General features: G+C 40.5%; 1 protein-coding gene across 2 annotated transcripts in view; it reads right to left on the bottom strand.

The window, feature by feature from the left end:
* P2RX1 (purinergic receptor P2X 1) overlaps positions 1-16,947 on the bottom strand; it is a 37,817-nt gene extending 20,870 nt beyond the window's left edge. For both annotated transcript variants that reach the window (XR_014024655.1, XM_081314146.1), the window contains exon 1: positions 16,685-16,947. Coding sequence is in view for 1 of the 2 variants with exons in the window: in XM_081314146.1 (XP_081170272.1) it covers positions 16,685-16,821 (137 nt within the window). In the remaining variant the exon portion in view is untranslated. The remainder of the gene's footprint in view (positions 1-16,684) is intronic.
* Between the last annotated feature and the right edge of the window lie 9,690 nt (positions 16,948-26,637).

Genomic DNA, 26,637 nt, shown 5'->3' with positions numbered 1-26,637 from the left:
TATGGTTACCCACTTTCTATTTCCACTTATTTGTCATCTGGAGCCAAAAAAATCTATGATACCCTTTCCTCTTCCTGCCTGACAGCAATGGAATGTGGCATGAGTTACCACTTTAGCTCAAGCAGTTGAGATTTCCTTACTTTCATGCCTCTCTAATCCTCTCAACACCTGACAACAGAAAAAGACACCAGATATTTCAATTTCTTTTATTTCTTTCTAGGGTCCTCTCCTTACTTCAGAACTCTTCTTTTTATATTTGTATGGTGCAGACTCTGGCTTTCTCTTGTCAGTCATGCAATGATTCCCATCTTCTTCCCAATGAAGTCTCATTCTCCCCTCCCTTTGTCAGAGTCATTTGTCAGCAGGTACACAAATTTGAATGTGTAATCAGCCAGGAGGCTAAAACCTGTGCAGGTAGAGGTAGTCCTCGGCTTACGATCACAGTTGAGCCCAAAATTTCCATTGCTAAACAAGAGTTAAGTGAGTTTTGCCCATTTTATGACCTTTCTTGCCACAGTTGCTAAGTGAATCACTGCGGTTAGCTGTTAAGTGAATCTGGCTTCCCCATTGACTTTGCTTGTCAAAAGGTCGCAAAAGAGGATCACATGACCCGGGGACACTGTAACCGTCATAAATACATGCCAGTTGCCAAGCATCTGAATTTTGATTCTGCAAGGGTTGTAAATGTGAGAAATAGACATTTTTTTCAGTGCTGTTGTAACTTACAACAAGAAAATGGTCGTAAGTTGAGGACTACCTGTAAACGGGCTTGAATTGAGGAATTTGAACATTTTTTAAATTTTATTTAAAGAAATCTACTACTGATTTTCAAGTTTTCCTCATTTCAGAAATAAAACTGAGACTGAGTGGTTGATTGTATAGTTAAACAATTCATTATGTGACAAATAATCTTTATTATATAGTTAAACAATTAGGGTGAGAAACACTTGCCAACTCAGTAGATCGCAATCTATCTTCTTATAAAATAATGCAAAGTAAAGGAATACCTCTTGTTCAACAAATATGGAAAAATCAAGGCATAATCCTTAGGAACAGTTTTTTCAGAACAAATTCCATTATATTCAGAAGTGGCTACTTCCTGATGAATGCACATAAAATTGACTTTAGATGGCAAGTCAGTCACTACTCAGCTGGCCAAATATTTGTTTTAGAACAATATTTATTTGTGGACATGCTTGCTAATATTGCTGAACCATGATGAACTATGAATGTGGATGTCCTTAGCCATTACATCACCAAATCATTTTCTCATCTGTGTCTTTCATCTGCAAAGTAATAATACCTTACAGGAGTATTGTATGGGTTACTGACCATATCAGTAACTGTTTGTAGAATGGCACATTATGATTTATAATGATAAATATTTCTAGAAACTATTCTGTACAACTTTTACCATAAAGCAGCATTCTTCAACCTATGTTATATTTATTGCAGGCAGTCCTCAACTTACAACCACATTTGAGCCCAAAAATTTCTGTTGCTAAGTGAAACATTTGTTAAGTGAGTTTTGGCACATTTTGCGACCTTTATTTCCAAAGCTGTTAAGCGAATCACTGCAGTTAAGTTAGTGACACAGTTGTAAAGTGAATCTGCCTTCCCCATTGACTTTGATTGTCAGAAGGTTGCAAAAGGTGACCACATGACCCTGGGACACTGCGGCTGTCATAAATATGAGTCAGTTGCCAAATGTCTGAATTTTGATCATATGCCCATGGGGATGTTGCACAGTCATAAGTATGAAAAATGGTCATAGGTCGCTTTTTTCAGTGCTATTGTAACTTTGAACAGTCACTAAACAAACTCCTATTATTATGAGACAAGGTATTCCAAGCCTCAGGCTGGAAAAGGCTGACTTCTCTAACTGATTATCAGCTATCCTCAAAAATTAAATCTGGAATGGCAGAAGGGTATTGCTTCAAATCGCAAATCAGGGTCTTGCATTAAATACATGTGGTTGTGCTCAACACAAAATATGTTCCAGCTGTTCCTTTTCTTAAAAATAGTAGCAGCATTTTTTTTCTTGGTTAAATTGGTGCCACCATTTTCCTCCTATTTTTATATCTTCATGTAGTGTTTCAGTTTTTAATTCTTCAAGCTATAGCTCATCCCTCCCCTAGAGAACTTGATCATTCACCCAGTGCAAATAGCTGGAGAATCGTACTTACTATTTATGGTGGTTTACTGTATAACTCTTCCAAAAAAGGCAATAGTCATATCCCAAGAAATTACTAGTTGCTAATCTGTATGGATGGATGCACATTTAGAAATAATTTTAAAAGTACAATCTCAAGAGTAAAATTCATTTAATCTTGGTAGGAGACATATCAGACACTTGTGTTTACTATTCAGATGTTGATAGGCAACTTCAAAGTAGCCCTGCATTCCTTTCTTAGGATGCTTAATTCTTAAACTAGATTCAGTGCTCACCTGCAGTCCCATTAACCATGGCATGAAGATGCCCCACTGAGGAGGAATGCAGAGATGATCTTGACAATCACTATTGGTGATGGTATTATAGAGATCATTGGAGATGACTTTAGAGAAAAAAAATATATAAATGGTAGCAAAAACCGAGCATGCTTTGAGCCCAGAAAACAGTGAAGCATCAGAAAAATGCTCAGACTGGCTCTGTCCTCATTCACTGGGGTATAGGAGAGATGGAAGGAAAAACACAGGTTTTCAAAATGCTGTTACTCTAGCCTATTTTTAAATGTCTATGGAGATTCTCAGTCATCCAGGTCATGGTTGTCCCAAAGGTGCGTTTTCCGGAAGCAACTGGAATTTCTTTTTTCTCTTTGAAGACATTTTACTTCTCATTCAAGAAGCTTCTTCAGCTCTGACTGGATGGTGGGGAATGGAAGGATTTATACTTCTTGCAGACAGCTGGTCATTTGCTGTCATTGATGTCACATGGAGGCTTATCTGTGTCATCAGATAAGTGGCCTTTGTCTTTTTTCTTTTTGGTCACTTTTTCGAAGACAGCAAATCCACATTTTGGACAGAGAGGACCTCTGGTCTGAAAGAGGGGTCAAAGAGGTCATCAGTGTCAAAATTGAACAGCCCTCTCTCAACATCATCTATCTCCAGTCTACAACACAGTCTTTTCAGCAGTTCCAAGGAGTTCCAAGAAGGCTTCACATCCATTCTGCACTACTCAGGTGATCCTGATGACACAGATAAGCCTCCAGTTGGCCTCAATGACTCGCTAAAAGAATGCAAATGACCAGGTGCCTGCAAGGAATATAAATCCTTCCATTCCCCACCATCCAGTCAGAGCTGAGGAAGCTTCTTGGATGAGAAGCAAAATGTTTTCAAAGAGAAAAAAGAAAGTCCAGTTGCCTTGTGAAAAAGCATCTTTGGGTGTAGCCTATCTTAATAAAATATAGTTCCAGTCACCCTTGCAGAATCAACAGGGTAAGATGTGAGAAAGAAACTCGAAACAGCTGACTGCCCGCTGTTCGATTCTCACCAGCTCAAGGTTGACTCAGCCTTCCATCCTTCCACAGTCAATAAAATGAGGACCTAGATTTTGGGGGGGGCAATATGCTGACTCTATAAACTGCTTAGAGAGGGCTGTAAAGCACTGTGAAGTGGTATATAAGTCTATGTGCTATTGCTATTGCAGAAGCAGCCTGAAAGTAATGTTTTCCATCTTCTCCCAACACAAATCTTGGCATACAAATGACCTACCTCTCCATTCACAATGATGAGGGCTGGTATCTACTGTGCTCGTATTTGTGGCAGCCATACCTCTCTCTCCTGGGTTACCAGTCATTGACCTTTGGGGTCATTTTGGCTTGGGTTGCAGGAGAAGCTGGACACTTGGTATCTGCTTTAGACTCTGCTTGAGTAATTCCTGGTCTGTTCTCTGCAAAATTCCATCCAGCCCTTTGTTACATTGGTATGCCTATCTTTGAGAAGATCTTTTATTCAACACACTTCCAACAGTATTTCAAAAGACCACTGTGCCTATTCTGTAAAAAAACAAGGACTGATGGTTGATTTGAACAGGAAGAAAAATAGGTTGCTGGTTCTGTCCTAAATGGATGCATTAAAGGTTTTCGATTATTTTTATCCATGAGGGGTTTTACAGGGCTGCTGAACTTTCTACTGCTTTTATTAAGTGTTTTTTTTGGGGTGGTGGTGGTGGAAGAAAGAGATTTTATTTACTGTAAAGTCATTCTGCATGCTTCAAATACCAACTGTGGTCAGTTCTTCCTGGCACTACCCTTACACTTTTCCATTTGGGTTATTTAAAAGTTGAAATTGACAAGATTTCAGCAAATTTCCATTTCCAGACCAAATGACAGGAAGAAAAGTAAAGCTGTTTACTCCTCTCGTAGTCTTCTGGAAAACTGGTGAAATTTTGCCCTCAAATAGTTCATTTGGTCCATGATTTACCTGTTTCCCCAAGGCTTGGATAAACTCAGGACAATGAACTTTGGTGTTGGTGAAGATTCCTGAGCATACACTGGATAGTTAAGGAAAAAAACAAAAAAACTAATGGATCCTCAACTAGCCAACTCAGAGTTCTCATTAAGGCACAAATGCCCAACCTCAAATTACCCTGCTTTGGACATGTTATGGGAAGCCCCAGCTCTCTGGAGAAGGGTCTGATGCTGGGAAAGGTAGAAGGAAAGAGAAGAGGATGACCAGCAGCAAGGTTCGCCTGGTGCGCCAGTTGCGCCCCTATCTGGACCGAGATGCCCTATGTACAGTCACTCACGCACTTGTTACCTCCCGTATGGATTACTGCAATGCTCTCTACATGGGGCTGCCCTTGAAGACCACCCAGAGGCTCCAGCTGGTGCAGAATACGGCCGTGTGGGTAGTGATGGGAGCATCCCGATACTCCCATATTACACCCCTCCTGTGTGAGCTGCATTGGTTACCGGTTGCCCTCCGGGTGAGATTTAAGGTGTTGGTACTTACCTTTAAAGCCCTACATGGCTTAGGCCTAGGATATTTGCAGGACCGTCTGCTGCTGGGAACGACTTCCCATCGCCCAGTGCACTCACACAGGGAGGGCCTCCTCAGGGTGCTGTCGGCTAGACAATGTCAGCTGGTGACCCCCAGGGGGAGGGCCTTCTCTGTGGGAGCGCCAGCCCTGTGGAACCAACTTCCCCTTGAGCTCCAGATGGCCCCGGATCTCCAGTCCTTTCACCGCGGCCTTAAAACATTCCTTTTCCATCAGGCTGACCTGGACTGATGACAGGGATTTTAAAAATGTTTTTAATTTTATTATTGGGGCTACTAGTTTAATCCTTTTTTAACTTTTGTATTATTGTATTTTTTATTGTTGTTAGCCGCCCTGAGTCCTTCAGGAGATAGGGCGGCATATAAGTCCCAAAATAAATAAAATAAATAAATAAGATGGACAGACTCACTTACAGTGGCTAGAAAGTGGACTGCTAGAAGACCTGAAAGACTAGCTTAGGGACAGATAGTTCTGGAGAAAAATCTATCTGGGTGGCTGATAATAGTCAGCAGTGACTTGATGGCTTGTTATCAGTCAGTTAATCAATCAATCAAAAACAGTCACTGGACTTCCAGAAGACCCATGGCCTGGGTACAGAAATACCCCTAGGGCATTGAGCCCACTGCACATTCAAGGGACTACTGATTAGTGTCACTGGCAGCTGACACTGGATGACTGGAAATAGAAGCCAGGAGAATCTAATAATTACCGCTCTTAAACTATCCTGCCATAGAGCTGTATGGACAGAACTACTCCCTTTTACTAAAGCAGACTAAAGCTCAGCAGTTATGGCAGGACAATAGCAATAGCACTTAGACTTATATACCACTTCACAGTGCTTTATAGCCGTCTCTAAGCAGTTTACAGTCAGCATATTGCCCCCAATGATCTGGGTCCTCATTTTACTGAGCTTGGAAGGATGGAAGGCTGAGTCAACCTTGGGCTGGTGAGACTCAAACTGTCGAACCCAAGGCAAATTATGTTGATACATTTTTTCAGCCTATTCATAGCCTAGAGCAGAGGTCCCCAACCTTCTGGGCACCAGGGACCAGTTCTGTGGAGAAAGCTTTTTCCACAGACCGGAGAATGTGTGCTTTTGTGTGCTGCCTGCATCCTGCAAATGGGGCTTCGCTTGTTTGTGCGGACCAGTTGCTGGCATGCTGCAGCCCAGTATTGATCCAGGGACCAGGGTTTGGGAACCCCTGGCCTAGAGGAATGCATTAATATGGTCTTCAGGGAGTACCCTTGGATCAATGCACCAAATAGAGGACATTTTAAAATACAGAGTGGTCCTCTAATTAGAGGACTCTCTTCTGTAAGCTCACATTAAGACTCATCTGCCAGTTCTCAAGGAACTGGCAGATGTGATCTCAGAACCACTGAACTATATCTTTCAAAGATCCTGGAGCACTGGGGAACTACCAGAGGACTGGGAAGGAGCTGATGTAGTTCCCATCTTCAAAAAAGGAAAAAAAATGGATCCAGGAAATTGCAGACCTATCAGCCTGACCTCCACACCTGGGAAGATTCTGGAAAAGATAATCAAACAACGAATCAGCGAGCACCTAGAGGCAAACAAAATCATTACTAAAAGCCAACATGGGTTTGTCAAAAACAGATCATGCCAGACAAATCTTATTTCATTCTTTGATCAAGTGACAAAATTAGTGGATCAGAGGAATGCTGTGGATATAATTTACTTGGACTTCAGTAAGGCATTTGATAGGAGGTACCTTGCTCAATAGTAGTAACTGTGAGAGGGATCTTGGAGTCCTAGTGGATAATCACTTAAATATGAGCCAACAGTGTCCTGCAGCTGCCAAAAAAGCCAACACAGTGCTAGGCTGCATTAACAGAGGGATAGAATAAAGATCACATGAAGTATTAATATCACTTTACAATGACTTGGTAAGGCCACACTTGGAATACTGCATCCAGTTTTGGTCACCACGATGTAAAAAAGATGTTGAGACTCTGGAAAGAGTACAGAGAAGAGCAACAAAGATGATTAGAGATCTGGAGGCTAAAATATATAAGGAACAGCTGCTGGAATTGGGTATGTCTAGTTTAATGAAGAGAAGGACTAGGGGTGACGTGATAGCTATTCTCCAAAGAGCCCAAAGGCAGGACAAGAAGCAACGGATGGAAACTAATCAAGGAGAGAAGCAACCTAGAACTAAGGAGAAACTTCCTGACAGTTAGAACAATTAACCAGTGGAACAACCAACCTTCAGAAGCTGTGAATGCTCCAACACTGGAAGTTTTTAAGAAGAGATTGGACAGCCATTTGTCTGAAATGGTATAGGGTTTCCTGAGCAGGGGGTTGGACTAGATGACCTCCAAGGTCCCTTCCAACTTTACTATTATAATTATTATCATCCATTGTTGCTGGCACAGGAGCAATTCTTGGCATAGCAAGCAAGAAAAAATAACTGATTAGGGAGCAGACCCACATTGAATCATTAGATTAAGTCAAGATCAGGGGTGAGACCTACTAAAGGAGTCAGTAAAAATACATATCTATATTTGAGATACCTGGTATAATCCTAGGACAATAGCAATTGAATTGAACTGAATTTCTGATTATTTTATGTGCATTAAAGATAAAATACTGTCGCAACTTATGTTTTGCCTTTTTCAGTGCTTATAGACATTAATATAATCAGGTAAAACACCAATAAACGTGAAATATTACAAAAAGAAAATTCTAGAAAATATCTATAATATATAGAAGGAAATCCAGAAGCCAGCATCATATCCAACTAATACAAGAATACTGTGACATAATAGTTATCTAAAAAGAAAATTTCCTGCTACCTAGTTGTGGAGAAGAAGGCAATCAGGTCTGAGACAGTGTGTCTAGTGGTTAAGGCAATATTTCTCAACCCTGGCAATTTTAAGATATGTGGACTTCAATTCCCAGAATTCCTCAGCCAGCATGCTGTCTGAGGAATTCTGAGTTGAGATCCATATATCTTAAAGTTGTTAAGACTAAGAAACGCTGGATTAGGTATTGGATTAGGACCATGAAAATCCAGTTTCAAATCCAGAATCAACCATGAAACACATGGGCGTCCATGACCTTGTGGCAGCCATCTTCTCCTTGCTGCTTTGAACCCCTAGAAGAAAGGGGGAATTTACATGTTGCAAATAAGAACAGATTACATAACAGTTTCCACCTCCTGGGTGCTGCTAATGAGAAGGCTATAATATGAAACCCTTTACTATTTTCTTGGTGTCTAAGACAAGAATGCAACTAGGAATAGCTTACGAGTTTTATCATGTGTGTTTATCATTTACTAAAATGCCTTTTCAACCCAGCCTGGCAATGTGCCTTTTATAAGATTTTCCAGAAGAAACATAGATCTTTAAGACGTCAAAACCTACTTTAGATATAGGACTTAAATGAACTCAGCATGCCAAATTCTTGTTCCCAGGCTTTCAAGAGTAGGGTAAAGGCCAGGTCAACTATAAGCAGGAAATGTCTGGAAAGTTTTCTGTCTGCTGAAAATGCCCATATTATGAGACATTTGACTTATTCTGGCAGCCAAAACCCAACAAAAATGATAAAAGGTCAAGATTTCCATAGATTAGAAATCAATTAAAGCTTGAGCTATGCACAGCAGCCAGAATTGCGTTATATAGGTTACCAGCAATATGTGAAAAGCTGGCATTGTATAGAATGCTTAGGAAATCTATAGAATGTGTGACACTTTTAGGCAAACTATGAAATGACTGTGTTATTTTAATATGTCATATAGGCATTACATATAATTCCCAGGCATTACGCAGAATGACTATTTAGGCAAAGTATGAAAAGAGAGTGATGAAAAGAGTTAGGGTTAGGGTTAACTCTAACTTTAACCCTAACCCTTTATTGAAAAGTTGTATATGAAAATGAAAGAAGAAATGCAAAGTACAGGATTTTCTTGCTGAAAAAAAAAGAACAGGAGACAAAGACCAGCGTTACCTACTTGTTGCAACAAGGAAGGCTAAAATGGCATTTTAGTGGGAGTCTTTTATACTTTTCTGGTTTACCTTTTGGCATTGCATAGAATGCCTACGAAATGTGTGGAATATTAAGCATTTCATACTTTGACGTCCCGTTTTTGGTATTCTATAGATTTCTTAAAGGGACGCGGTGGCTCAGTGGGTTAGGACACTGAGCTTGTCGATCAGAAGGTTGGCAGTTTGGTGGGTTGAATCCCGAGTGAGCGCCTGTTACTTGTCCCAGCTTCTGCCAACCTAGCAGTTCGAAAGCACGAAAAAATGCAAGTAGAAAAATAGGGACCACTACGGTGGGAAGGTAACAGCGATCCGTGCGCCTTTGGCGTCTAGTCATGCCGGCCACATGACCACGGAGACGTCCTTGGACAAGCGCTGGCTCTTCGGCTTTGAAACAGAGATGAGCACTGGCCCCTAGAGTTGGAAATGGCTAGCACGCATGTGCGGGAGAAACTTTACCTTTACTTTAGATTTCTTAGGCATTCTATAAAATGCCTAATTTTACACATTGACAGTAACTTATATAACTGCTTTCAATCCTAAGAGTGAGAATCTTCAATCAACCATCCAACCAGTCAACGTTTCAGCCAGTAAAAAGATCAGGTTATTGATAGGCCCACATACACACAGATTTATTTTTCAATTAAGCCAAGCCATTAACTGGTGTTCAGTGAATCTAGTATTCAATTTTCCAGCAATTGTCGCAGAGATGTACTTTGGAAGAAATTTGCCAGTTTAAGGCTTAAAGCAACGGGCTTTCTACCCTATTTCTCCCCAGCAATAAGTAGAGGGCTTACCAGATAGACTCTCTGGTTCCATTTGGTTGTGGTGACTAATAGGATTCTCCTTTACCTCCTCCTCCATGAATTTGTTATGCCCTTTTGGGGGGTATTTCAGTTGGAATTCAGCTTAACAGTCAATTCCATAAAGTAATTGTATGTTTTCTTTGCCCTGCCCTACATTTACAATTTGCTGACCTCATTAGATAGCCTTGAATTCTAGTATTGTGAGAGTGAAAGTTAAGGAAGGATGATTAATTGAGTTTGGGAGGGACTCCTATCTAGGAACCTCCCTAAATATGGAATTCCGACTTCAGTTTATATTCTTGCAATGTTGTATACGGGAGCTTGACTGTAAGTCTTTGAACTCAGACAGATTTACTTCTAAACAGACTTGCACTGGATTACAGATTGGGTACGTATAACATTCCTATTTTGGCTACTGAATTTCACCAAACAGGAAACCAAATTAATCAGGCTGTGTTCACACCATTTCCTTAGCCAGAGAAATCACTAATATTAAAACTAATCAAACGTAGTAAATTATGTGAAAACAGCAATTCCAGCAATCGTTCCCTATATGTTTTAGCCTCCAGCCCCCTAATCATCTTTGTTGCTCTTCTCTGTACCCTTTCTAGAGTCTCGACATCTTTTTTACAGTTTTGGTCACCACGATGTAAAAAAGATGTCGAGACTCTAGAAACGGTACAGAGAAGAGCAACAAAGATGATTAGGGGGCTGGAGGCTAAAACATATAGGGAACGGTTGCTGGAATTGGGTATGTGTAGTTTAATGAAGAGTAGAGTGAGGGGTGACATGATAGCAGTGTTCCAGTATCTCAGGGGCTGCCACAAAGAAGAGGGAGTCAAGCTATTCTCCAAAGCACCTGAAAGCAGGACAAGAAGCAACGGATGGAAACTAGTCAAGGAGAGAAGCAACCTAGAACTAAGGAGACAGTCCTGACAGTTAGAACAATTAACCAGTGGAACAACCTGCCTCCAGAGGTGGTGAATGCTCCAACACTGGAGGTTTTTAAGAAGAGACTGGACAGCCATTTGCCTGAAATGGTATAAGGTTTCTTGCCTGAGCAGGGGGTTGGACTAGATGACCTCCAAGGTCCCTTCAAACTTCTTCTTCTTCTTCTTCTTCTTCTTCTTCTTCTTCTTCTTCTTCTTCTTCTTCTTCTTCTTCTTCTTCTTCTTATTATTATTATTATTATTATTATTATTATTATTATTATTATTATTATTATTATTATTATTATTATTATTATTATTATTACACTTGGTACTAGCTGTCTGGTTAAGCCATTGTCTTCCTCCTTCCTCTGGGCAGCCCAGGCTAGAAATGCGTACAGCTTTTAAAAAAATGAAACATCCTTTGAATGTCTCTATGATTTGCAGTCCAAAATTGCAAGAGAGAGGTGGAAAGAATTAATCAGAAACTTCAAATTACAAAGTACTCCTAAAATCTGGACTGCAAATCCTAAGAATCTCTTCTCCCAAGTTTTTAAACAGATGTGGAACAAATATTTCACGATTTCTCTATCTGCTAAATTACAATTAAATAGAAATTGTGAAATATTTGACTGTTCCTCATCTGGATTAAATTAAATTATGTTTATCTTTCCTCTGTCTTTATCTAACTTTATTCTTGGAAATTAACCTAAAGCTACACCACCAAAGTGTCACTCCTGCCCAGATAACGCTATGAGCCTCTGAGATAGAAAAATGAAAAAGTACAAATATAAGTTTCTTTTATTTTTTTTAAGTTCTCACCCCATTTAAGAATGTTACATATAAAACGGAGTAATTTTTTTAAAAAAAATATTAATATTTAAGTTTTTAAAAAGTTTGCATTGTGGAAATTTATATACAATAAAAAGTGACATTAGAGAAATTTGGGTTTTAAAAAGATTTGGGGTAAATGTATACAGTTGTGTGGACATTAATGTTAATTGCCTAGACGTGCCTTCTACATTAGGAAAGGTTCTGAATGGAACCACATATTTGTCGGTTCCTCTTAAAAAAGCACTATTATTAAACCAAATCAATCTGAATTATTGCCCATTTTATGGGAACAATGAAATGAACTTCACCTATATTGATCCACACAAGCCTCCTCCTTGGAATCATTCCTGCCAATGAATTACTACAGTGCTAAAGAGGAAGCAGATCTTTCTTCTTTCCTCTTAACAGAATTGCAAGAGGTTTTACTCAAAGGGAAAACAAAGAGGAGCTTTAAAGCAGTAGTTTTCAACTTCAGCATTTTTAAAATTATAAGATTCAACTCCCAGAATTCCCCAGCCAGCTCTAGGGAACAGGAGTGGGGCTCAAGTAGGGAGGGTGCTGAAGTTACTCACTTATACCTAGCTCCTAGATTGCAGATAGAAGGTGTATCTACACATGTTTCTTATTTAACATCAAGATGTCCCCTAGTTATAATGGATCATTCCTCACAATGATTGGTGAAGTGGCCAAGGCACCTGTCAACACTGCTAACATCGGATGTTCTTGCTTTGACAAAAGATGAATAAGCAGCTATTTTATATTTCTACTTGTGTATCACTTTTAGAGTTAAAGTTAGATGAAGATGGGAGGGGGAAGGAAGAATATGCATGGAGGATTAGTTAGACATAATAACATAGCAGCAGAGCATTTTCAAGGCTGTATGTAATAAGAGGCATAAGAACTGGCGGGTTAAGCTAAGGAGGGAAAACTTACCTTTCCAACTAATTGGAGAATGTGATTTATGACGGCTAACTAAAGGAGGGAACTATGCTTTAATATTATTGTGCTCAGGAGAGGGGAATCCAGATTTTGGCTTTAACCAAGTATTGCTGATGTTATATTGCTCTAATAAAGACTTTTAAGGTAAACAGTGCCTCAGAGTTCTTTGAAGAGTTCATCCGTCAGAAGCTTGACATCACCAGGCTAGAAACCAGGAAACTGTGAGTTCTAGACCTGTCTCAGCCATGAAAGCCAGATGGGTGATTTTGGGCCAATCACCCTCTCTCAGCCCATGATGTCAGATTCAGGAGACAAGCTGGTCAGTCAATTCCTGTCACAACCAATGAATCAATACTTGGTTGATATGAAAAAAGTATATCCTGCACTTGGAAAGAAACACTAGGTAAGAGATAAAACCCAGAGGCACAACAACACTAAAGTCCCTCTGGTTTGGTTTGTCTGTTTTATTATATGCCAAACCAGCTCTTCTAATCTCTCAGACAGATTTTTGCTTTGGGACAATGAGTCTTCTGTTTTGCCAAGACTTTTGCCTGTTGATCTGCAATAATGATGGGTTATTGGACTATCAAGCTCCTGGATAGCTCTGTCTGCAGAAGGGTAGATTCAATTATAAGAATTAAGCCCAGTTGGATCCATTCTATTATACACAAAGATAATAATTATTCCTTGAACTGCTAATTTGCCTCGGCTGAGGCAACCTGAGCTAACTTGCCTCAGGTTCAAGAAAGTGCTGGGTAGTTGATTTTCCCCGAGGTAGGTGAATCTTGGTGGAAAGAGAAAGTAAAACAGAAAATCTACTAGTTTCAATCTGGAAACTACCCCATCTTAAACTGTATGATACTGACTGATAGGGACATCAGAGGAAGGGGACAAAAAATTCAAAATGGTGCCTGTGGCCATCCTTGTTCAGCATATGTAAAAGGAGCAGCCATGGCTATATATTGCCTTTAAAAAAAAAAAAAAAACTTCCCCTGATATACCTCTGGTCTCCTTGCAGAGGCATAGTAAAGATGGTTTATGAGGTCAGCACAATTTCTATTACTGCATTTTCCTCCAACTTCCAAGATGAAAGGAAAACACATTAATATGGCTGTAAGGAAGAGCCCTGAAGAATACAATTTACCTGGACCCAGCCTTTTCCTTTGAATAACGTGCATTGCATCTCTTTCAATTGCACTGTTATGGAAAATTATAAATTAAAATTTCCTTAGGATTATTTCCTTAAGGATGTTTTCCTGTTCACCATCCCACCCTGGAATTCTCAGCCAGTTCTTCATCCAAGTCTAATCTAACTTAGCTTCTGAGATGAGATGATTGAAGGACAACCACATCTTCTGGCAAAGGTGTGACCTCCTTCTTGCTGGGAGTCACTTCTAGGCAAAACCTACATTCCACCACTCTGCTTCCATCCACGTTAGATGCATCTCCAGTCATTCTTGACTATGTTGGGTGGGGATAGTAACAGTTGGAGTTCAGCAGCACCTAGAAACTACCAAGTTCTCTCTAATCTTGCCCTGATAGAACTAAACCTTGTGAAATGACCTAGTAAAACAGGAAGCTGAACAGGAAGTTTCTCTCTTCAAATACTTAGTTCTCAGCTCTAGCTCTCTCTCTCTCCCCCTCCCCCAAAGTCTTCTTTTGGGAAATATTCCTAAGTGTTGGATGCTTAGATAGCAGAAAAAACAGCTGCTTCCTTCAGCAAGCAGTCCATAGGATCAGCAAGGAACTATATTCTGTCCTGTTTTTGAAGGGCAAAAGGGGATATAGATGTTTCAGGGGAGCATCAGCACCAGACTAACTTTTGACCTAACCATCAACACAGGGATTAATGTGGCACAGTACCCAATACTGAGTTATTTCTGGCTTGCTTTTCACATTTTTAACCATTAGCATTATGGGTATTTACAGCACTATTTACTTCTACTGTACTTTTTTCATATCCTTGGGTATGCAAAGGACAAATAAAAATAGAATGTTAAATAGACCTACTACAAGGTGATTTCTTGCCTAATTAAGAAGGAATGTCAACACAACAGCCAGAGAGCTGTTTTATCCATTATTTAAATAATGTGGGAAATAGACAATGTTAGAATTCTGGATTATGCCACTTAAGAATGCAGATTGGTGGTGAAGGTTAGTATTGTTTTTTGAATGCAGACATGTGCATATAGTATATTAGATAGGGAGAGAGTTATGATAAAGTACATCTCTCTCTATACACACACACACACACACACACACACACACACACACACAATTAAACTTTCAAATTTGTTTTTCACAACTTGACAGACAGAAGATAAAAGTATAGGCAAAGACAATAAAGAATCACTTTCAGAGCAAAATTGTTGGCATTTAATTTAATTAATAAATAAAGAACAGGCAGTTGTTTCCTAGCTAAATCTGATCTTTGGACATATGTCATAAGGGTACCACATATAAACAAGCAACAGAACTTGAATTATATAGCTGCCATCTTGACTTTTTTGACCACCCTGGATGCTTTTCATGAATCCTTTCCAGTTAGCATAAAGGTAAAGGTAAAGGTTCCCCTGCACATGTGTGCTAGTCGTTTCCGACTCTAGGGGCTGGTGCTCATCTCCGTTTCAAAGCCGAAGAGCCAGCACTTGTCCGAGGACATCTCCGTGGTCATGTGGCTGGCATGACTAGACGCCAAAGGCGCATAGAACGCTGTTATCTTCCCACCGTAGTGGCCCCTATTTTTATACTTGCATTTTTACGTGCTTTTGAACTGCTAGGTTGGCAGAAGCTGGGATGAGTAACAGGCGCTCACTCTGCTATGCGGCACTCGGGATTCAACCCGCCAAACTGCCGACCTTCTGATTGACAAGCTCAGCGTCCTAACCCACTGAGCCACCGCGTCCCTTTTAGTTAGCATAGTTAGCATAGGGAATGCTAAACTAAATGAACCAATGTTTCACTTGATATTAGATTCAGATGCTTTTTAGTGCTGAAACAAATTGCTTTGGGAGGCAATCAGCGTTCAAAACAGAATTCAAGAAATAGTAAAATGGCAGCAGCAACAAGTATTAAATTTTCTTTTTTTTAATGGGTGGCAAAGAATGATTACTCAGTGACAGAACAGAAATTCTGCTTCAGGCAGGCCTGGCGGTGTTGGGAAAGCTGCAGATCCTCAGCTTCCCACAAAAATGACTTAGAACAGTATTTCTCAACCTTGGCAACTTTAAGATGTGTGGACTTCAACTCCCAGAATTCCCCAGCCAGAATGTCCGGCAAGTCCCTAGAGATGAGAGGGTATTTAAAGCAGGATCAACAGTAACATCCCAAAGGTGCTGTTTCAAAAGGCAGCTGGTCTTTGTTTTTCCTTGAAGATGTTTTGCTTCTCATTCAAGAAGCTTCTTCAGTTCTTTTGAAAAGCACCTTTGGGACAGTCATGACCTCAGTTGAGAATCTCCATAGACATCAAGAGTAAAGGTTTGTAATGAAATTCCTGCCCCGTAGTCCTCACCTTGCCAAGTGGAGTGGCAACTGGCCAGGTTTTGAAAGAAGGCTTGAAGTGAAAGGGAGCAGAAACCTTAGCACAGCTGGAAGTCTTGCTAAACGACAACTACTTCTTGGGAAGAGTTGACTCCTGTTCCAGATGTGAGTAGAAATCCCACATTTTAAATCTAGCTGCTCCATATGGAAACCAAAGAATCAACCCGGAGGGGGATACATATGCAGATAGTCAGGAGATGGCTGCCATGCACAATTCCAGACCTTTAAATGATTTTTCATAGCCTATTTAGGACTTTTGCCCTCAATTGCATTTTCAGATCCTTCCACGCCATCAAAAACTAATAACGCTCATTGTTTCCTTAGAGTGGATGACCTTGATCTGTCTTCTGGTTAATCAAGACCATAGCAATAGCAATAGCAATAGCACTTAGACTTATATACTGCCCCGTAATGCTTTACAGCACTCTCTGGATGGTTACAACATCAGCATTTTGCCCTCAATAATCTGGGTCATCAATCTACCAACCTCACAAGGATGGAAGGATGGAAGGCTGAGTCAATTAATTAAACAGATGGGATTCATGAACTGGGCACCCAGTCACAGGAGAAACAAAAGAGAGTTCTAGGGAGAACTGAATGGCTCCCTTGTCTGATCCTAAACACTTACTTACCCAATGATGTAGGTAAGGACTACCAGCTGGATCAGCCGGAAGGTTAAGCCCACCTTCTTGTTGTGCACCAAAACCATCCTTGGGGTGTCATATTCAAATAGAAATGAGGATATTTTTTCTGTGAACTTATGGCCCATAAGGAATAGTTGATGTGGTTTGTTTGATGGCTGCAGGCAAAAGTCTTCTGATGGTTGATTCTCCCAAAGTTTGTCTTTCTCACGTTCTGCTAATCTTTGACTTCTCAGCAGGCTTTCTTGTCTTACCCTGTGTAAGCAACAGCAAAAAGTCCCTTCTCTTTCTGGGTGTAGTAGTTTACTTTACATCTCCTTAGATGGTCTGGGGGGGTGGGACAGGGTGTGTTTACCAAGTGGAGGCAGCCACAAAACACCACCCAAGAACAGCTGAACAGGAAAGATTCATTTTTGCATCCTGCTCTAGACAATTATAGAATGGAGTGATGACTCCAAAGGTTAGAATGGTTTTTATAATTGACAACCTCTCTGTGTTTCACAAATTAAAATAGGAAAAACTTCTATTGCCCTAAGTCTATTACATCTCAGGGCTTAACACTTTACTTTGCTCAGAAGGAGTTTGGGGTTAAAATGCAATTCAAATCTCTAAACTGCCAGAAAAACATGGCCTAAAATCAAGCTTCCAGATTCACAAAGCTTTAGATAACCATTGGATGGCAAGCAAAGCCTACTTTACAAGGTGGTTGTGAGGATTAAATGCAAAGAGGGGAGATATCAGGAATGTTACCTCAAGGTCTCTGCAGGAAAGGCCAAGTGAAAATAAAAAAGTAAATATGAAGTATTTGTTTTATTATGCAAAATCTAAATGGAACAAGATCTGGACTCTGCCTTCACAGGACAAACTGTAGTTTAACAGTAAAATACTGTCTATGTGTTTTTAATTTCTTTGCCATATATGCCATATATGATATGCTAAACTATGTGGAATTTAATTCAGTGTAGAATTTAATTGTCTCCATCAGATTTATTTCCCAGCAAGTATAGATAGGATTTAATGACAACCAATGCAGATAAAATGGACCAGAGGAAGTACGTAACTTCCTGCATTTCTTATTTAAAGCAATCATTTATTCAAACACATGAGTACTAAAGTCTTGCTTTTAAAGTAAACTGAGTAACAGAGCACATTTTTTCCTGAAAGTTTCTAGTTTTACACCATGGCACTGCCAGATTGAAAAAAAAGAAGAATATTAGTTGACAGATGGTGGACAGAGTCTCTGTTGATACAGGGCAGGTCTTTTGGATTACTTTGTTATCAACATGGTCTTGCAGTGTGTGTTTGTGGGAAAAGAATTAACTGAAAGATCACATTGTAGAATCTTCATACAGAAACACACACACACCCCCATACACCCAAACACACAGACAGCCCTAGATAAATTTTAAATTTTGGCAAATTTAAGACACGTGTACTTCAATTCCCAGAATTCTCTAGCCAGCATGGCTTACTGGAGAATTCTGGGAACTGGTCCACCTGTCACAAAATTTCCAAGGTTGAGAAACAATGCCCACTAGAGTAAGCGCAGGTCTGACATTGGTAGAGAACTGAATTTTCATTCATACCGGTAGTAGCACCACCAAAAAATCTGCAGACACACTAAACAGAAATAGCTTGAAAAGGAAGCAATACGTGTAACTGCTAACTGCAGGGAAGAAAGTGAATTGTTTTCATTTGTGTATGGTTAATTTTGGTCAACGGCCACATTTTCTGGGGAGACAGAGTGTGTGTGTGTGTGTGTGTGTGTGTGTGTGTGTGTGTGTGAGAGAGAGAGAGAGAGAGAGAGAGAGAGAGAGAGAGAGAGAGAGAGAGAGAACAGGGGATCAGGATCCAAAATTCCACTTATTTGTCCATCTTTTCTCTTCTCTGAGTCTTGATGAGTTTCATAACACCCTTTTCTTGAGCAAGATATTTAAAGAGAAAGTTGAAGGCAGGCAAGTCCCATCATTCTTAAATGAGTTTCAGGATTTAACCCTCACTGGACGCAATTTCAGGCCTGATGTTATTTTTATTTTTTAATTTTAATTATTTTAATTTTTAATTTTATTATGTTTACTTATTTTATTTTATCTTTCCATACCTTTGCTTGTCCAATATGTTTCTAGAGCTTCAAGGTTGGCTTACCTCTTAAATATAGAATTAAATACTCCATTTTAAAAAATATGAAAAGTAGGTTAAAATATATAAACTTTTGGCCATGTGTACTAGTGCAGTATTATCCGAATCTCTCAATACCAAAATAGTTTTTTTGTTAAGTATAAATAGCTGATCTTATGCAAAAATGTTCTTATTTTATTTATTTGTATCCCCTTTTATTATTTTTATAAATAACCCATGACGACGAACATATCTAACATAACCTCCTCCTCCTTATTTTCCCCCTAACAACAACTCTGTGAGACAAATTGGACTGAGAGAGAGAGCGACTGGGCCAAAATCACCAAACTGGCTTTCATGCCTAAGGTAGGACTAGAACTCAGGGCACAGGCCAGATCCTTGTAACGGTGGCATTCTTCTTCTCAGTGTTTGCAGAGCATCTGGCTTTTATTTAGTGCAACAATGCCTTTTTTGGCAGAGCGTTTCTTCTCCCTCCAATATCCATGAATGCAGAGATTAAATCAATAAATTTTGCCTAAAAGTCATATAGCCAATGAACTCTTGAGTTATTCAGATGAACCAATGATTTTAAAAAGAAATCTGTGTGGCAAGAAATAAGCGAGCAGGTTTTTTAGAAGTTAGCATAATCTACAAAGAACCTAGGGCCATGGTGGTGAACCTATGGCACGCATGCCACAGGTGGCACGCAGAGCCCTCTCTGTGGGCACACATGCCATTGCCCCAGTCCTAGGCTTTCAGCGGGGCTTTATAAAACCTTTTCACTTTAGGCCTCCGCCACTGCGTGTGAGGGGAAAAAAAAGGTTCAATCAATCAATTAATTTCAACTTCTATCCAGAAAAAAAAAAGATCTCGCAAAGAGAGATTGGTGGAGCAGTGGGCTAATGCCTAATGCCTCCTTAAGTAACACCAGCTGCCTGCAATTAGTGCAGGTTCGCGTCCCACCAGGCTCAAGGTTGACTCAGCCTTCCATCCTTCTGAGGTAGGTAAAATGAGGACCCAGATTGTTGGGGGCAATAAGCTGACTTTGTAATAATGCCGCTTGGGGGGGGGAAGCCCTAATAAACAGGCATATACTAAGCACATTGATTTGTGCTTTAGATTGTAAGCTGCCCTGAGTCTTCGGAGAAGGGCGGGATATAAATGGGATTAAAAAAAAAGTTGGAATTGATTGATTGAACTTTATAGTCCCACACAATCTGCTGTTACCACTGCAGCCACGCCCCCCCCAATGGGCCACAACCCCCCCAATGGGCCATGCCCACCCAAACGGCCATGCCCACCTGGCACCCGACAATACATAAGTGGGTTTTGGGTTGCAGTTTGGGTACTCGGTCTCTAAATGGTTCACCATCACTGACCTGGGGGGAAACTCCCCCTCCTGTTTTTAAACATTTTGTGGTGATAAGAAGTAACCACTTCTGTGTTTTAGCCTTTTTCTATTACATGAGAGGAACAATTATTTTTTTATTTTTTTTTATTTTAATTCCATTTATATCCCGCCCTTCTCCGAAGACTCAGGGAGGCTTACAAGCTTAGCAGTAGCCTTCATTCTATGTATATGCCTGCTTATTAGGGCTTTCGCCCCCCCCCCAAGCGGCATTATTACAAAGTCAGCTTAATTGCCCCCAACAATCTGGGTCCTCATTTTACCTACCTCGGAAGGATGGAAGGCTGAGTCAACCTTGAGCCTGGTGGGACGCGAACCTGCACTAATTGCAGGCAGCTGGTGTTACTTAAGGAGGCATTAGCCCACTGCTCCACCAAGGCTCTTATTATGCCAAACAGAATTATTTTTTAAAAAACTATCCCTTACATTGAGCATCATAATCCCTGGGTGTTACAATGTTTTCCTCTACAGACTCTACAAACCTTTCCTACAATATTAAGGAATCTCAGCAGCAAACAAGAAAGTGAACTAAAGCTAGAGGTTGGTTGCAAATGAAAATGAAATTAAGGCTGGGGAAGAGAAGAAGAATAGAAGATGGAAATCACATAATTTATAGTGAGATCCCTCACATGTCTATTCAGAAAGAAGTCCCATCAATTTCAACGAGATTTAATTTCAATTCGGTGGTACAGAATTGCCACTTGAATTAGTTAATCTATTTTACTAATAGCTCTTTGGCTGGAAAAATGTCTTCTAATCTGCGGTGGTACCGTGTGTATATTCCCACTGAGATGTTTGCAGGTGTTCTTTTCTCACATTTTATAAGTCTATAATTGAGCATCACCTTGTTGTCTTTTGGGCTCAGAGAAATTTCAGGATGGTGGGGACAAAGGCATGATGGAAGAAGCCTCACCTTCTTTTTATGTGTACATGCACATGAAAAAGGTGCGATTTGAGCATAGCTTTTTTTCTTGACTTGCCCCTCCTACAGGTGTTCTTGTGTAAGGTGATTCCCTGTTTCGGCTTAATTGTGCCTTTCCTTTGACCTGACAGATGGCAGTCACATTGTAAAATTGGTATAGTTATGGAACTCTTAGCTAGGTTTCAACTACAACAACAACAACAACCACAACAACAACAACAACAACAACAACAACAACAACAACAAATCTTGTTGAACAACTCTACAGCAGATGCTGCTGGGGTAGGTATGAATGTTTGAGTTAACCTACTCCAACTCATATACGGTACAGTATTTTATGCTGAGGCTATAGGGTTAATCAGTGAAGAGACTATGACGTGTTTCCCAATAAGAATAAACTGGATAAGATCGTGGATTCAGTTACATAAGAGACTGCATTTTTACCATAAGCCTTGCAGTTAAATTTAGATGCCCTGTTTTTCTGATTGTCACCACTTTGGCATGGTGGTCTACTCAACCTTCCTTAGAAGGCTGCATTTTGTGCAATTCATGTTTTCACTTGGCTAGAGTTTTCTTTAGAAAGCCTGCCTTGATCCCTAGATTATAAATGATGGTTATCAGGTTCTGCAGAGTCTATGTTTGGTAGGCGATCTGATAGTTATCAGATATTCTTTCAAGTTTAGGGGCCTGACCAATTTCACGAGAGACTGATTGATCTTTTGAATCTCTGCTTCTTCATCACTTTCCCTTGAGGCCCCATCCAAATCCAATCATTTGGAAATGTATTTCTAATGTCTGTTCTTTCCCATACTATCCCACATCTCCTGAATGTATTCTGTGAGGTAGGAGGCCCAGAGTGGGGGTTGGAATCTAAGATCTAAATGGATTTGTTCAGCTCCTTTATGGATTTAGATGGATATGCTTAAATGTAGAACTGTTGCTATGCAAAGAGCCAAAGAAGCAACAAAGCTCTGGTACGTCAATTGTCCTCAATCAGTGTGCTGTTCTTGGGCTTAAAGGTATTAATAAAGACATTCTCTTTGCTAATCCTATCTTTTGTTTACAGCTTTCCGTGAGTAGATGTTTTCAATTAACATAAGAGAATTTGAGGTAAAAGCATCCTTTTCCCTCCCTCTTGGGGGTTTCAATGTTGTTTTGTTCATCGTGACTGCTCATTGTAGTATATTGTAGTATATTCTTTGACATCTAGTGTTTATTAAGAAGACAAATCAATTAGGAGTCTTACTGGTTATATGTAATCAGATATTTGGAGTTTATGATAACTTTTTTTTAATGCTGTAAGAGCGAAGTCCTAACGTGGACTGAGAGAACTTAACAACTATGGGGATATGAGGAGAAACTCATTTCCTAGGATAAACTGTTTTAACAAACCATTTCCTATTACTCAATTCAGCCCTTCTTTTGTATAAATTTACATAGAATTAGGATTTGGAGGATTTCCCCCCACGTTTATTGAATTAATAATAATCAAATACTCAATAAGTATTGATTTATTATCTAGCATTCTGTTGTTCTTTCTATGATCATGTGTATACATCCCATTAAGCCCCCAAAAAGACTGGAATGGTTTAGGATCTCCTGCCATGGACAGGAAGTTGGACTAGAAGACTTTCAAGGTCCCTTCCCACCCTATTATTTTATGTTCTATGAATCCTAGTATGGTGAGTCCACTGGATGAGTCCATGGGAGTTCACTGGAGTTGGGTGGTCAATAAATTTAAATAATATTAATATTTTTTTAAAAAAATGATTGTAGGAGGAGAGACATGTTAAGTCTGCTGGCAAAAAAATGAGGTCACTAGGGGCATGTTTGTCACAAAAATTTATGCTGTTTAATATGTTTAATGTTAGTGGGGAAAGGTGTGATCAGACTTTTGGATTTTTACTAAGATGTTTATGATTCGTGTTGCATATATTACTAGCTGTTGGAAGTCTCCTTTTGAGTTTGTTGTTTGAATTTATAAGTATTTGCTATAAATGCTCAGATTTTGCTGAAGCAACTTTGTTGGCCTCCAATTTATAATCTGTTTATCAATTATTTTTGCTGCTGAATCCCACTTCTTATTATACTTCTGTTGAATATATGTTTCTGACAGTGTGGATTTTAAATATAATATGAAAATGAAGAATTGTTTTGTTTATATTGCTAAGTGCTGTCAGTGACCAGTATATAAAATGAATTTGTTTCAAAAATTAGGAGGTAAAGAACACCATTATTTTAATTGTCTTAAGATACCACATGCATGGTTTCTAATAATTTTATTAATTTTTGCAGTCAGACCCAGACGAGCATAGATTAACTCCAAGATTAACACCAGACCAACAATCAAGTAAAAACAAAAACAAAAAACCAATCAAGGAACTGCCAAACAGCCCAACCAAAGGACCTCTAGATCAGGGGTACCCAACCTCCGGTCTGTGGACTGGCATCACTCCAGAAACCGGGATGCACAGACAGGCAAAGCACCATCCACGGGATGCAGGGTGTTATGTCAGTAGCTTCGTTGCAAAGAAGGTTCCTTTGAAGCGGGAGATTCTGGTGCAATTATTGGTTAATGTTGTAAAGGCGGGAAAACCCGGGCTAGGGATTGGATACAGTTCAAACAGCTCGAGTATATAAGCCGGAGTTACTTTGACAGTTGTCAGTTGACATATGTGAATTAATAAACCTTATTGCTGTTAACCCTCACTGAGTCATTCGTCTGACTGGACCAAACAACTGGCGACGAAGGTGGGATAGGCGGCGGACTAGTGAAGGATCGGTGACTAACAGCTGCGCGTAAGGCGGTAAATTTAAACAATTCACAGTCAACCGCAAGCGGCCGCGGCGGAGTCAACAAACCTCCGAATGGTGCAAATTGGTTCTTTAAAAGAATTCGATCCTAACTACCCAGAGGACTGGGAGGAATATATGGGACAGGTCGAAGGGTTCTTGCTCGTGAACGGCATAACCGACGACCGGAAAAAGGCGGCTGCCTTACTAACTATTTGCGGCACACCTGTGTACCGGGTTGCCGTGGGACTGTGTCAACCATTGCCGGTATCAAGCGTTCCGTATGCCGACTTACTGGCCAAATTAAAAGTACATTTTACGCCAAGAAGATCAGAACTCTTTTGGCGGCGCATTTTCGAAAAACGAAATCAGAGACCGGGCTAGTCAATCCAAAAATTCGTTGCGGCAGTCAGAGAAGCAGCGGTACGCTGTAAATATGACAACTTAGAAATAAGGATCCGGGACAGAGTGGTGCTGGGCTTGCGAGACGAGCAGTTACAAAACAGAATAATCGCTAAGCCCACCGGCGACTTGCAAGAAGTCCTCGACGAACTTTTAACATATGAATCCATGGGGTATCGCGACCCCCCCCCCCGCAATAGCATGGCTGCTTCTGCCGAAATAAACCAAGAAAGCCTTGTGGACTGCGGGGAGGTGGACCAACAATGGGAAGCTGACATAGCCGAAGTCACCAGACGGTTTGGAAAAATGGCGGCAAAACCATCCCGCAGCGATGGACCGGAACCGAGTCGCCGATTCCAAACAACAACACCACAACGACAACCAACAACGCCGCAACGACAACCGAGAGAAATTCCAGCAAGACAGCGCGACAGCGACAACCGATGTGGAAGCTGCGGGGGCAACCATCCCCGAGCAACATGCAGATTCCGCTCTGCTAGATGCAGATTGTGCGGAAAGACCGGCCACATTCAAGCCATTTGCAGGGGTCGTGCACGCGACAATCGTCTACACGAAATCGACGTTTGTCCAGAAGGTAAGGTAACCCCTCACTACAGTGGCAAGGAGACCCCTAGACCTTGGGCACAATACCCCAACCGCGGGGAGGTGGCGCGAGTCAATCACATAGGAAAGAGAAAAATAAACCATATTTTGGGATCAAAATTAAAAATTTTAGTCCAGTTGCAAGGAATTCCTTGCAAAATGGAAATTGATTCTGGGGCCTCAGTGTCCATAATTTCAAGTGAGACCCTTAAACAGATTGAACTTAAAAGTGGTCGCAAAGTTCCACTTAGTTCAACCAAAATTCAATTGGCGGATTTCCAAAAAACCCCTATAAAAATTAAGGGAAAAGTTACCCTTAAAGTTAAATATAAGGGGTTTAATGGATTCCTAGATTTGATAGTCACAGAAGGCCATAGAACTAGTTTAATAGGCCTTAACTGGTTCCCTGCCCTGGGAATTTGGGTCGGGGGAATTAACACCGTTAATAATAATAATAAAACCCTCAAAAATGTCTGCGATGAATTCGCAGACGTTTTTGATGGGTCCTTGGGTAAATATAAAGGGCCCCCTATTAATTTTAATTTAGACCCAGCAATTAAACCCATCAGGCTTAAGGCCCGACGGGTGCCTTTTGCCCTTAAGCAAAAAATCGAGGCCGAGCTCGATAAGCTTGTAGGCCAAGGCGTTTTAGAACCGGTCGAGGGTGGCTTGTGGGAGACGCCAATCGTCACACCCCTTAAACCTAATGGGGATGTGAGGATTTGCGCTGACTACAAAGCCACCCTGAACCTCGGAATGAAAAAACATGCTTACCCGGTCCCGACGGTGAAGCAGGTCCTCGCCACGATACAGGACGGCGCCATATTTGCCAAGTTAGACTTGGCGCAGGCGTATTTGCAACTTACTGTTTCCAGGGAGGCTGCTGAAGCTCAAACTATTGTTACCCACAAGGGGGCGTTCCGAGTCCACAGACTGCAATTCGGTATTGCAGCAGCTCCAGGCATCTTCCAGGAGGTGATGGAGAGGACCTTAACGGGCATACCTGGTGTATGCCCTTACTTTGATGATGTTCTAATAGCTGGAAGAAATGAAGAAATTTTAGCTGAGCGTCTGGAACAGGTATTGGGAAGGTTTAGGGAGGCTGGACTTAAATTAAAAAGGGAAAAATGCTGTATAGGAGTTAAATCCACAGAATTTTTAGGATTTAGGATTGATAAGAATGGAATTCACCCTACAGCTGATAAAATTAAGGCAATTAAATTGGCACCAGAACCAAAAAACAAGGCTGAATTACAAGCCTTTTTAGGATTAGTCAATTTCTATCATACATTCTTGCCACATAAAGCTGCCATCGCGGAACCATTACATAGACTATTAGATAGAAAAACCCCATGGCAGTGGCAAGAAAAACATAAAGTCAGTTTTCAGACTTTAAAAGATATCCTATCAAGCCAATCCACAGTTACTCATTTTATTGAGAACAAACCGATCTATTTAGCTTGTGATGCTTCACCTTATGGTGTGGGGGCTGTTATCAGCCACATGGATAGTCAGGGCATTCAAAAGCCAATCGCATACTATTCCAGGACGCTTACTAAAGCCGAACGGAATTATGCACAAATTGATAGAGAAGCATTAGCTATTGTGGCAGGAGTAAAAAAGTTCCATGATTACCTTTATGGTAGGAACTTTACCATACTCACTGACCACAAACCATTATTGGGACTGTTTACCACT

The sequence above is a fragment of the Vipera berus genome, assembly GCF_964194415.1.
Source record: "Vipera berus genome assembly, chromosome: 1".
Taxonomy (NCBI): Eukaryota; Metazoa; Chordata; class Lepidosauria; order Squamata; family Viperidae; genus Vipera; species Vipera berus.
This window is presented reverse-complemented; position numbering and strand designations above follow the sequence as displayed.